This window comes from Trichosurus vulpecula, chromosome 5 (assembly GCF_011100635.1).
Source record: "Trichosurus vulpecula isolate mTriVul1 chromosome 5, mTriVul1.pri, whole genome shotgun sequence".
Taxonomy (NCBI): Eukaryota; Metazoa; Chordata; class Mammalia; order Diprotodontia; family Phalangeridae; genus Trichosurus; species Trichosurus vulpecula.
In genome coordinates this window covers 15,606,294-15,618,586 of record NC_050577.1, presented here as the reverse complement: position 1 = coordinate 15,618,586, position 12,293 = coordinate 15,606,294, and the positions used below count along the sequence as shown (strand labels likewise).

The window sequence follows — 12,293 nt, the reverse complement described above, 5'->3', positions numbered from 1 at the left end:
GAAGGATTCTCTCAAATGAGATAGACCTGGGTGGTGTGTATGTGTATGTATATTTGTTTGTGTGTGTGTGCACATTTAGAAAGCATGCTGTCCGACCCTTTCCTACCCACCCTCTACCCCTACTCCACCTCCCCCCAGCTCCGAAGGCCAGAGAAGCATCATCAGAAAATTGTTCTTAGGAGAATGGACAGGTAGGTATGTAAGCCCTTGCTACAGTCCAGGAACAGCTGTCTCTGCAAATCAACTGTCTTCGCTTGTTTGGCTTCCAGCTGCCTTCTCTCTGCCTCCGGTGGGAACCAGGGCTCTGCCAACTCTGTTAACACATGCTTTCTTAGTACTAAAGGCATTCAGGACCAGTAATAACCATGGCCAGAGACCCAGAGAGAGACACAGACAAAACGTTTTGTTTTCTGCTATGTAAAACGTGTGTGTGTGTCTCTTTGGGGTTTCTGCACACCTTTCTCTGCCTGGGGGTCTTGGCGTGCTCACGCGCTTCTTTCTGGCCCCGCACGTCCGCATCCTTGCGTGCCCCTCTTCACGGCTCTTTCTCCTGTCCGTGTCACTGTCTCCCTTGAAGACTGGATCTTGTCTGCTGTTCTCCAAGCTGCTTCAGCAAGATTGCCAGAAGCATGGATGGGATGAAGCCAAGAGGCTGTCCTTAAAGCGTCCAGAAGTGGGGAAGGGTTAGGCAGGTGGACCGTTGGAAGAGGAGAAAGTATTTGGAAATCCTTCAGGAATTACCTGCTTATCACACCTTGAATGCATGCTGGCTCAATCTGCACACCTCTTCTCCTTTCTAAATAACCGTTGTATTCTAGGTTTGTCCTGCAGATCAAGAATTCTCCATCTCCGATGTACCAATCACACCATGCGTTTGAAAATCCTTGGACAATTTTAGAAGCCTCCCCCGAACCCTGCATACTGTTGGCTGCTTCTTCCGTTGGTTCTTTGCTCAGGTTCAAGGGCTTCTTGCTACAGTCCTGAGAATCATGCTTCCCTCCCCTTTTCCTGCTCCCTCCCCTTTCAGGATGCACCGTGGAGTGGGGTGTGTGCGTGTGCGTGTGTACACATAAAATCCTTGTTTTATCACTGGGAAGAACAAATCACTTTGGCACCAGTGCTTACAACCCTTGTAAAATATGGACCAATGAATAATCAGAAATGGTCCACAATGACAGCTGGACGGGATCTACAAAATAAATCTTTAGCTGCATCTCAAGTTCTAACTTGGCTCATTAATAAGAATTTTTAAATGCAAAGAGGTAGGAAATTTAGAGCTACTTTGAAATTTCTCACCCAAGTCCATCCAACATACAGCCCGAGCTGGATATATCTAGTCTTAGAACAACATCCTTAAAATAAACCTTCTTTTGGGAAAATGGCATTTAGAAAACATTGCTTATTGACAAAAGTAAAGATGCCTCTGAATGGAGTTGTTGAATTGGGAATCTTAAAAATAAGTACATTTGAACAGGGATTTAGCAGTGAAATTAGCTAAGAAATTAACCATGTTTGAATCAAAATCGTTGTGTGGAGAATCAGTTCACTGTCTTCATCATCAAACTTGGAAACTCCACAAGTGAGATGCAGAAGAGGCATCTGGCTGGAAAGGAAATAACAGATGGAAATCAGCCTTGCCGAGATTCCTGGAAAGTAGATGACTAAGCTGCGTTCTGCAAAGGAGACTAAATTATGAGTGGGTGCTTATTTTGTTTTTTAAGGCTTCTGTTAAGTTGATTTTGAGGGAGGAGTGAATGTAGGCTGGTTCAGTCATCCTGATGATCTCATATATTCTGACTATGGGTGTCTGCCGAAGTCTTTGGAAAAGTGTTGATATTCTGTTGGCATCTGGTTCTTAGTGAACTCTTCTCAGTCCTTAGGTCTTGCCATCCATATGTGATTGAAGAAATAACATGGTTATGTGGACTCTTGTTCCCCCAGATGAACACGGACCTCTGGGTTCTCTTTTCATTGAGCTATGTGTTGAAGTTTTCTGCAACACAAAATAAGTCTCTGAGGGAGCATCCTGGTTCCATGAACTTGAGGCACATGGGGCCCGCTAGTTTAACACATAGGCAAGAAAATAGTCTGTAAAAAAGGATCAGAACTCAATCTAAAGCAGTGACCAGTGCTGGTTCAAGAGTTCAGATAATGAAGTCTTCCTCTTGGCTGTCCTTTTTCTTGTAATAGGAGGGAGGGCTATTTCATTAGAATGGGAGGGGACTCTTGGTGTCAGATGTTGTATATGTCGTCACATCACGTTGCTGAGTTATTTATTTTGTTTAACTGTTTTTTTGTGTCATCCAGGGTTGACAGGAGTTGCTATGTTGGGAAAAAAATTACTTATCATGAAAAAATGGGGGCAGCTAGGTAGTGCAGTGGAGTGAATGGAGTGCCAGACCTAGAGTCGGGAAAACTCATCTTTCTGAGTTCAGATCTGGCCTCAGATACTTAGTAGCTACATGACCCTAGAAATCACTTAATTCTGTTTGCCTCAATCCCTCATCTGTAAAATGAGTTGGAGAAGAAAATGGCAAACCACTCTAGTATCTTTGCCAAGAGAATCCCAAATGGGGTCACAAAGAGTCAGACACGACTTAACTCAACAATTAAAAAAAAACCCTCAAAAGTATTAATCAAAAGAATTCAAAACTCTGGCATTTACCAAATTTAGGGAAGGAAGGGGGGTTGTTGGCTAGCATTCCCACAGCCATTTTCTCAATTGCTGGCAGGCTTAATGAATTGGCTTGGGTTAGTTCATGGGAAATGAGGTAGTCCTGATATCTATCCGCTTTGGAAAAGAAAGTGAGACAACTCTAAAGAAAGGCACACTTTCTCAAGACAAGCATTCCTATAACACAAGGTAGTTAGTGTGTAAAGGGCTTCATTAATAAAAGGATTTTAATGAAGTGGACCAAGTTAATTCTTTTAAATGTAGGTCATGGACATTTGCTAGATTTTGTTTAAAAATTGAGACTCCCTAACAGGAACCTATAATGTATGATTTAACAAACCCAAGAGAGGCACATTTGTGGGTGTCCTTTACCTGGTCTCTGGAATTCTGCCTAGTCTCAAAAATATAATCATCTAAGTTTCTTAGTTGATTATCTGTAAGTTTATTGTTGTCTTATTCTCTTTTTCTGACCCAAGTGAACTGAAAATGAAATGAGCATGTTGAGCATGCTCCCCGACTACTCCCCTTACACTGAGAGCTGACCCTCAGCTCAGCTGATCCAGTTATGGCCCTGTAAATTTGAAAATAAACAGAGAGAACCTTTTCCAGGAAGAGAGCTGCTCTGAATTGTTCTTTGTGTAAATGTCATGCCTGCTGGGTCACACCATGTCCTTCAGCCATGCAGGCTGGCAAAAGAGTGATTGCCAGGAAGGGGATGGGGAGCCCAGGATTTGTTTAGGATGGGAGGCTGAACAAATAATTGGTAGAATGGGAAGTGAGAGGCAGGCCGTGGAAAAAAGACTGAAATGGGACAGAGTGGGTGTCAGCTGGAGAAAGGGAGTTTTGGGTGGGGGGGGGGGTGTAGGGCAGCCTTTTCTAGACTTTCTCATTTATTTAGATGTAAGCTTATGATGGGGGGCGGGACGGGGGGAGGACCAGAGGTTTTCTGAAGCCTTTGTCTCTAACAGGCCAGAAATGTATAGAGTCAGAAGCAGGGTCCCAGATACGAGTGTGCAGTGATCAAAGGTGATGCTCGTTTGGAGAAAATGCTTGTTGCCTGTGTAGTTGTCTATGGTGGTAGACCAGCAAGGTGTTGTTCCTAATGGTCACAGCATCGATGCTGGGTGGCTTGTATGAGTGCAGCCTAGCATTTAATTTGCTAGTCTTTGGGAAGGCTGCCAGTTTTCCCAACTGTTAGATAATCTCACATGAGAGGGCTCATTGGCAGTTTTAAACTAGGCTGTTTATCATTCCAGATCACTCCTACACAAAGGAAGCTATAAAATTTATGAAACTCTTAAGAGTTGTTATGCAATTTACATGCTGAGTTCATTGTAATTTACCTTGGGAATGGGGGGGGGAGGTTTAGAAATCGTTCACTTATTTAACCTTTAACTTGGTTAATTTTGCCCTCCCGCAGGGTTGCTTTATACTGGAAAGCAGCATGTAGATGTTTTAAATCTATAAGTTACAGTGATGTTGTCAAAGTATAAAGCAATGCTATGTAAAGAACATTCTTTCACAAACATGAACCCTATAATGTCTTAGGTGGTCATGATAACCGTTAGTGGTGGCCTTTGACATGCAGTGTAGACTGAAGCATTTGAATCACATGGGGGCTGTATGCTGGGGAGATGTTTTTGGAATAAACTTTGGCTTCTGAGGTTCCTCTATCACTAGCTCTGGGATCACAAAATTTATCCTGGATTTTGCTCACGCTCCCTAAGTCATTACTATGTGCAAGGCACTTTGGCTAGAATTCAGAAGTGTGATTAAAAACCAACATTCTTGGGATGGAGTCTGTCTCTCATCTCCTTTTCCCCCCTGGTTAATCCAGTCTTTGGCAGATATGATTCCTTATCATCTTTTCCTCTTCTAGCAACAAGCTGAAATGGAGACCGTTCATCTGTTCATCCCCGCCATGGCTGTGGGAGCCATCATTGGCAAGATGGGCCAGCATATCAAGCAGCTCTCTCGTTTTGCTGGAGCTTCTATCAAGGTATTTCCCATAACTGATGCAATGCTGCCAGGCCCAGCCACATGGGTGGGTGGGTGAGAAGTGCCCCACCCTTGACAGCTTTAGGCAACACATGATCCATTTGATCAGGACCACCTTTCCAGGGGATTTGGTGTCCTTGACTTTTCAAACCTCTTTGTCCTGTTTTTTCTTCACTGACCTCAAGTCGAAACTGGCAGAGAGACCACTTTAGGCCTATTGAAAAGAAAAGCTTCCTGAGAATTCTCCTAATGTGGAAGCCTTTGGGTGGTGGGGTCCCTCTTGGTGGAGGTCTTCAACCCAACAGGTGGAATGAGCCAATGCTGTCATGTGGGCAGCTGTGGGCTGCCTCTAGACTAGAAGGCCTCTAACTCTCTGAAATGAGTATACTCATAAGACTGGAGTGGCCCCACTTGTGCCCCTTGGCATCTGAGAACTGGGGTTCCGTTGATCCAGTTCTCTCTAGATTTGTTCATTAGTGAAGAATGCAGAGAGCATGAGTGCACAGGAGGCAATGAACTGGCCTGTCAAGAGCCAAATAATGGGGATTGTGACTGGCATAAACTGTGTGTCTCATCCTGAAGCTGTTGCCTGTGGCACTGATGTGTGACCTTTGGGGAAGCGACTTCCCAGAGCTGGAGTCAGACACCCTTTCTCCAACTGAGTCAAGGAACAGGGCTCTTCCCTCCTTTCCCCTCCAGGGTACCAGCTAGGTGACTACCTGGTCCCTTTCTCCTTTTGCCAGGCTCACCCAGACTCACTACATGTCAGACAATTTTGTTTTTTTCATGGGAAGGGTTTCAGTTCAGTTGCCTAAATGACAAAACATGGTGTGCACAAACCTGGGTTGGGCTCACTTCTGTAAAATACATGGCAAACAACTCAGTTAAAACAAAGGGGAAGGTATTGAAGGTGCCTGCACATTCTTCTCTTTAAAATGTTGGCACATGGCCAATGGCATACACTGGTAATTATTTAAATGTATGTTTTTATTTTTTAATTCCACTTGGCTGCAGAGTGGTGGGTGGGTTGGTTCATAAGGCTGTGCTATGGCTCTAAATCTGTGATTCTCTGAGCCTTAATATTTTGCCTGTATTTATTCATCTTCATAGGGATATGTGTGCTTCTTAAGAAGTTCATTTTTATGTTGCAAGGAGAAATGGGGTCCCATCTGAAATGCAAGGTTGATGTTGCCATTTTCCCTATGATATAAATTTATACATATATAAAAAATGCTGAATTGAGGAACTTTTTAGACTGTTTTTAGACGACTCAAGTAACAGGTATTTGTCTCCTTGGCTACAAGGTGGGAGGGGTAGAAAGAGTCCTTTCCCTCAAATCAGTTCAATAAAGCTACCCAGGGACCCCAAGAAAAGGATGCCAAGGAGAGGATGGTCTAAAAGGTAGATTTGTATAACATTAATCCAGTTTTTTTAAATGCTGTAGGCAAGTGATAAATTGCATTACATGGTACTATAGTAAGAGCTACATAGTACTTTATATGTTATCACATTTGAGCCTCACAATAACCATGAGGAAGGTACTGTGGGTATTATTATCCCCACTTTACAATGACAAAATTGAGGCTTATCAAAGTGAAGTGAATGGCCCAAGGTCATACTGGCAGAAGCAGGTTCTGAGCATAAGCTGTCTATCCACTGCTCCAGCTACCTCCCAACTGATAATAAATACATGTCAAATAATAGAAAACCCTCATTGTATTGGGTTTGCACTTTGCCAAATGTGATTGATTCCTGTGGGAAAGTTCTCTAAAAGAGAGGCAATATTTTCTTGAGCTAGGCCTGACCTCAGTTGGACTAGTTGACCTCTAAAGCCTCTTCCAGCCAGTTGATAAGCATTCATTAAGCCCTTACTGTGTGCCAAGAGGCCGCTGTATCTCTCCATACTGTTTTCTATACAATAAAGCTGATTTAAAAGGGAGAGTCACTTTCCCTTGCCTGTAAGGAAGCAACTGCTAAACCACCAGATCATAACCATTTTTTTCAGAGTGGTTTGTGTTCATCTTGATAGCATGGATGATGAGACCCATCTGCTTTTAATGCAAAAAATGGTTTTCTTCTTTGAAACAACAAATTCAGGCTCAAAGAGAGGAAAAATTTGCCAATGATGAGCACTATCCCAGAGTAGGTTGGGATACTTCGGTATATTCTGGTTTACTGTTCATTGCAAGTCTTCAGGAGACTTAGTTTGTTCAAACACAGGCTCGACTAGTTGGCCTTTAGGTGTAGCAGCTCTAGGATTCTGTTTCTCTGTGAGTGATTTGGACACCTTAATGTACTCCTTATCAATACCATTAAAGTGCCTTCCTTAATATTTCCTCTTCCCCATTTGTCTCAATATGCACTTCATAATGTCATAAAAAGTATCATGGAAATCAGTGTACTTTCAGAAACAGACCTCCGTGCTGATGAAATTTTTGTGTTGTAGATTGCCCCACCTGAGACCCCTGATGCCAAGGAGAGGATGGTGATCATCACTGGACCCCCTGAGGCCCAATTTAAGGTATGGTCTGCACAGACATATAGAATGGCCCTAGTTAGGTGGTGTTCAGTGTTAGACAATGTATTAGATGCTCTTTTTTCCATAATGTTGTAGCTTTTTTCTTCCCTTTAAAATGAACTTGAGTAATATTGGGGATCTATTTTCCTAAGGCCTTAGTGTTCGATCGTATGAGCATAACTGGAGTTATCCTCAAAACAGCTCATTGAAATATATTTCTATATGCTCAAGATTTTAAAACAAACTTGAGAGGGAAAGTACTTTAAATATTTTTTCAAGGCTGCTTTTGTCCAAGTTCCTTGCCTTTGAGAGATGCCATGTTTATCTGTTGGCTTGGGCTGTCAGAGCCTTAGGGAATTCATTTATGCCTAGTTTTTCGGACCTCTTTCTGAGAAAATCCCTCATCTGTAGCAAATGGATTCATTTCTTCCTGTCCTTGGTGGTCCTAGACATGCCCATATCTCCACTGGCCTCACTCTGACAGGCTGCCCTTCCCTTCTGGCTCTTGCTTTCCCAAAAGTGGAAATGTTGCATTTGCAACCAAACTAAGCCTTTTGGCTAAAATCTTGATACTGGATTGCCTTTTGGTCATTTATCTACTACTGCTAAGGCTTTATTCATTAGTTTTGTTGAGAATGACAAATCACTGCTTGGAATAATGCAAATTGCCTATGTTGAGAGATGCCCCAATTTTGTTCCTGGCCTTTGCACCAATTCTTAAAGTTTACCATTACCTGAACTATAAATGTCAAAAAGAGCCGTATCATTTAAATTTGCACAGAGGCTCCTATTTATGTCTCTAGAAGGTAGACATTTTGCCCCATAGAATCTGGGAAGGAAGGCACACTATCTTTTCTCATGTTAAAGCCTGGCTACTCCTATGTCCAGAAGCTTTCAGAGTGGATAAAATGGAGGAAACTGAAGCAATAGACTTCCTCTTTCCTGTAATCCTGCAACACAGAATCAGAACTGTGTTTGTGTTTGGTGTCAGTGATGATTGTGTTGACAGTAGGGAAAGCAGAGGGGGTGCGGACTCTGTGTTTGGCCTTGGCAGATGAGCTGCTAGCTGACTGGGTTCTTCATTACTCTTTTCTTCAGTACAACTTGCTGGTAATTGGTGTGACTGGAGGAAAAGCCGGCGTGGGTTCATCTGTACAGGTGTCCTCATACCTTCTGCAGGGTGTGCCGACTGTTCCCTATGGTTTATGCATTTGACACTCTGTTGGAAATGGATCACTAGTGGGCTAATTCCATTCAAGATCTGATTGTATTTTGAAGTCCTGGCCAGGGCAGAAAACAATTTAGCTTGGTCTGACAAATGTCAGTTTAGGTTCTTCCTGGTCCAGGAAGAGTGGCTCTGCATTAAGAGGCCAGGCAGTCTGGTGCCCAGTGTGGTTGGGCTCTGAGAAAATGCACTTAGCTGCTTTTTGGCTGCATGGAACCATGTGGGATTTTACCTTTGGGGCAGAGATGCAGACAAAATAATTTTCCTTAAGCGATGATGACAAATTATTCTAATTTGCTGCCAAGTACCAAGTAATGTCCTGGGTACTATGTTCTCAGTCACTCGGTTACTGCTCCATCAGATCAGGTGCCTCATCTTTCTCTGTCACTGTGTATGCCCACCCACTGTCTTTAAATGCAGGGCTTTTCCAAACTCAGAGGTGATGTGGTATGTTAATACTCCAGAAGTCACTGGCATTGTCTTACCGAATTACTGCCCCTGTGTGTTTGCTCCCTGGTGATCGTGGGGTTGGTGTTTATATTTCCAGGCTCAGGGACGGATCTATGGAAAGCTCAAGGAGGAGAACTTCTTTGGCCCCAAGGAGGAGGTAAAGCTGGAGGCCCAGATTAAAGTGCCCTCATCTGCCGCCGGGAGAGTCATCGGCAAAGGAGGAAAGACGGCAAGTGTTTCAGTGAAACCCTGGCAATCCTATGAGAGGGAAAGAGTCAGAGGACCGAGTCTGGGCCTGTTCATGGACAGGACCACGTGCCAAAGGCACCCCCTCAGGCTCAGATCAGAGCCCAGGATGCTGGCCCCTGCTCCATCACCATTGTTCTATCGCAGACTTCCCACTGACACTGGCCAGGCATTTCTGTAAATACTATCCCCTTGGGCATAGTGGTGAGAAAAGAACTGTGCTTGAGGTACTAAGCCGGCACCTCTACTTTGAGCAACTGTAAGGAGGTGACACTTTTAAGTATTTTAATACTTATTAAAGAGCTTAGTTCCCTTAAATGCTCCGTTCAAATTACATGTTGCACTTAAATAATTACGAGTCCTAGTAATGCTCCTACGAAGGGATGATGCCTTCACAATATCTCAAAGACCTATGATTTTCTCAGGGGGGGCTGCTTCCTCCTCCACATAGATTGAGATCCTGATATGACTTCTAAGTGGGTCCACTGCCATAAGTCATCCTGAAACTTAAGTTGGTCTCAATAACACAATTACTGGACTATATACTTTCCCAGCTTGGGATCAGATCTGCCCACATTCATTTTCAGCCTGGTTTTGAGGAAGCATGGTGAGTCACTTCCATGACATGATGAGGGATCAGAAGAAGCCATTCAGGACAGGCTGAACAATGCTCTTATTACTAGAGCTCCCATTACACGAAAAGGACATCCCCAGTAATCATTTTAAAACTTGTTTGCAGGTGAACGAGCTGCAGAATCTGACCAGCGCTGAGGTGGTGGTTCCTCGTGATCAGATTCCTGATGAGAATGACGAGGTGATTGTGAAGATCACTGGCCATTTCTACGCGTGCCAGGTAAGTGGTAGATGAGCGCGTCCACAGGCAGGCCTTTAAATATTCTTGTTCCTCCTCCTCCTGCCTATCTGCATGTGAGGTTGGTGGCAAGGTAACACTGGCTGTGAGTTCCAGACACCTGTCTTAGAGAGCGGGTTTCTGTCCTTGTTCTTCCGCTGACCTCTCCTTTAAGAGCCGGTAGAACAAGAGATTTGGCGGGATGGCTGCAGAGCTTTTACTGAGTTTTGACCTAGTGTTCTTCACGAGGCTTTGTCCTTTTACAGCTCGCCCAGAGAAAAATCCAAGAGATTCTGGCCCAGGTTAAGAGGCAGCAGCAAATGCAGCAGAAGAATGCCAATTCTGCCGCTGCAGCTGGTGGCAGTGGTGCCGCTGGGCCAAGCGGCCAGTCTCAGCTCAGGCGGAAATAGAGAGGTTAAGGAAACGGCCCATCTCAACAAAAGATGCCAAACCAAAGACGAGACTAAATATAATAGATGGGTGAGGAAACACCTATCCCTAAATCACAATTAGAAGTCCCACCTACCCAAAAGCTTATTTGAAGACCAGGCAAATTTTGAATTCGTGTTTTAAAAAAATTTCTATGTAATGTCCTCTCAAGTTTCCGGAACCTGGCTTTAAAGGAACCAACAAGAAGAAGGAAACAGCAACACCAACAAGAACAAGAAAATTAAGAGTCATTTCCCTTGTGTTCTATTCTTGAAATTTGTTGTAAAGTGACTTGATGTTTATTGTCCTTGATATTCTCTTACCATTTTAGAAGTTGGTTGAATTAAGCTTTGTGTTCTCACCTTACCAACTTGAACAGAGAGAAAGAAAGGCATTGCTCCTTATCCATTGCTCATGAAAATAAGCCGGTGGTATGATTGGTGGACTAGAATTATATCCAGTAAATTGTCAACAAGTATAATTAAACATTAGATGTATGTACCCCAAGCCAGTGGCATTTTTTAAAAATTTGGTTGCATTTTTACTAAGGGAAATGTTGAGTGTGTTGGCCAGGGCGTGGAAAGAATATGCATTTTACAAAACTACCTCAAGCGTAGAGAGCACTTAAAAAAAAAAAAAAAAAAACAAAAAACCAAAAAAAAAAAAAAAAAAGCAAAAAACAAACAAAAAAAAATCTTTCTTTTCTTTTGGCAATCTGTACGTTTGATAAAACAAGTAGTCCCAGAACTTTTTTTTTTTAAACAAAGCAGATTTAAAATCTGATTGGCCAACAGAAACAAGATGAGATAATTGGGCAAAGAGCACATAGTGCTTTGAGCTGGTGGTTGATGGGAATAAAATTGGAAAACAAAAACTCAGGCCTTCTAAGGCTTTTGCCACCAAAATTTGCCAAATTTAGTCAATGTCCTGTGATCCTGAACAATGCCAATAGGAGAGCAGCAATGCCACTTGTGTTTTTCCTTTTCAAATGGGCTTTAAAAGAAATGGTCCTCTTGTGGGGAACAGAACCAGGAAGTGATGGCGAGATGCTGGGGGTGTGGGGGATCGAGCTGAACCAGGAGACTGGACTGTTTGCGCTCCTTGATTAGATGCATGAATCCTTTGTGCCTCTGACCATCAATGCCTAAAGAAACAATGCTTCAGTGCAGATCATTGCAGTCCATGCGGACGTCCATTGTGTTCAAAGAGCAAGCTTCCTCTTCAGTTTTGTAGGCCATGTGATCTGTTGGGCCATTTCTAATGCTTGTCATGCTTTTAGATGATCACCACAACCAGGGAGGGGCAGGAAAGGTCAAAGATATGACCATATTTAAAGAAAAGCAAAGGCTACATACCCAGCCACTGTCATGGGCCACACTAAACCACCTGGAAAGTCTAAAAATGAGCTAAACAAGGAAAAAAACCCCAAAAGTGTTAAAAAAAAAAAAGCCACCTAAAATAAAGCCTCCTAGACTGGCTTAAAGATAAAATAGAAGCAGGATTTATACACAGTCTGCAACCAACCAGCTGAAAATAAATTAGTCAAAAGACAGGGATGTAGGAAAACTAAATTTCTCTCCAATTTCAAAATGTAATTTGAAAAAAAAAAAATGATTGTGCTACTACGCATTCAAGTTTCTCCAATAAACTTCAATCTACCTCAGCTTGTGAAATGCGGCGGCAACACTTGGTGTGCATGGGTGTGACTGTGTGTGTGTGTACATGACTGTGTGTGTACATGAGTGTGTGAATGGATGTGAGTGGTCTACACAGAGCCAGGCAATTTGCCTCTGAGCCCTCTCCTAGGATGTCTTTGCGCATGAAGAGCCCAATCACCAAGGGCCAGCTACAGAATTTGATTGATCTCCCTCTTAAAATCATATTAAAACAAGGCATTGCTGCA

At 43.1% G+C, this 12,293-nt stretch overlaps 1 protein-coding gene across 3 annotated transcripts in view; it reads left to right on the top strand.

The window, feature by feature from the left end:
* Positions 1 to 12,011, top strand: part of IGF2BP3 (insulin like growth factor 2 mRNA binding protein 3) — a 105,516-nt gene extending 93,505 nt beyond the window's left edge. Inside the window, exons 11-17 of one of the 3 annotated variants that reach the window (XM_036761474.1) lie at positions 100 to 137; positions 3,403 to 3,407; positions 4,554 to 4,673; positions 7,119 to 7,193; positions 8,963 to 9,094; positions 9,851 to 9,964; positions 10,228 to 10,531. In XM_036761474.1, the coding sequence (XP_036617369.1) occupies positions 100 to 137; positions 3,403 to 3,407; positions 4,554 to 4,673; positions 7,119 to 7,193; positions 8,963 to 9,094; positions 9,851 to 9,964; positions 10,228 to 10,371 (628 nt within the window). In that variant the 3' untranslated portion in view covers positions 10,372 to 10,531. Of the gene's footprint in view, positions 1 to 99; positions 138 to 3,402; positions 3,408 to 4,553; positions 4,674 to 7,118; positions 7,194 to 8,962; positions 9,095 to 9,850; positions 9,965 to 10,227 lie in introns of all 3 variants that reach the window. The other 2 variants (XM_036761475.1, XM_036761473.1) reach the window with 2 other exon arrangements.
* The last annotated feature ends 282 nt before the right edge of the window (positions 12,012 to 12,293 follow it).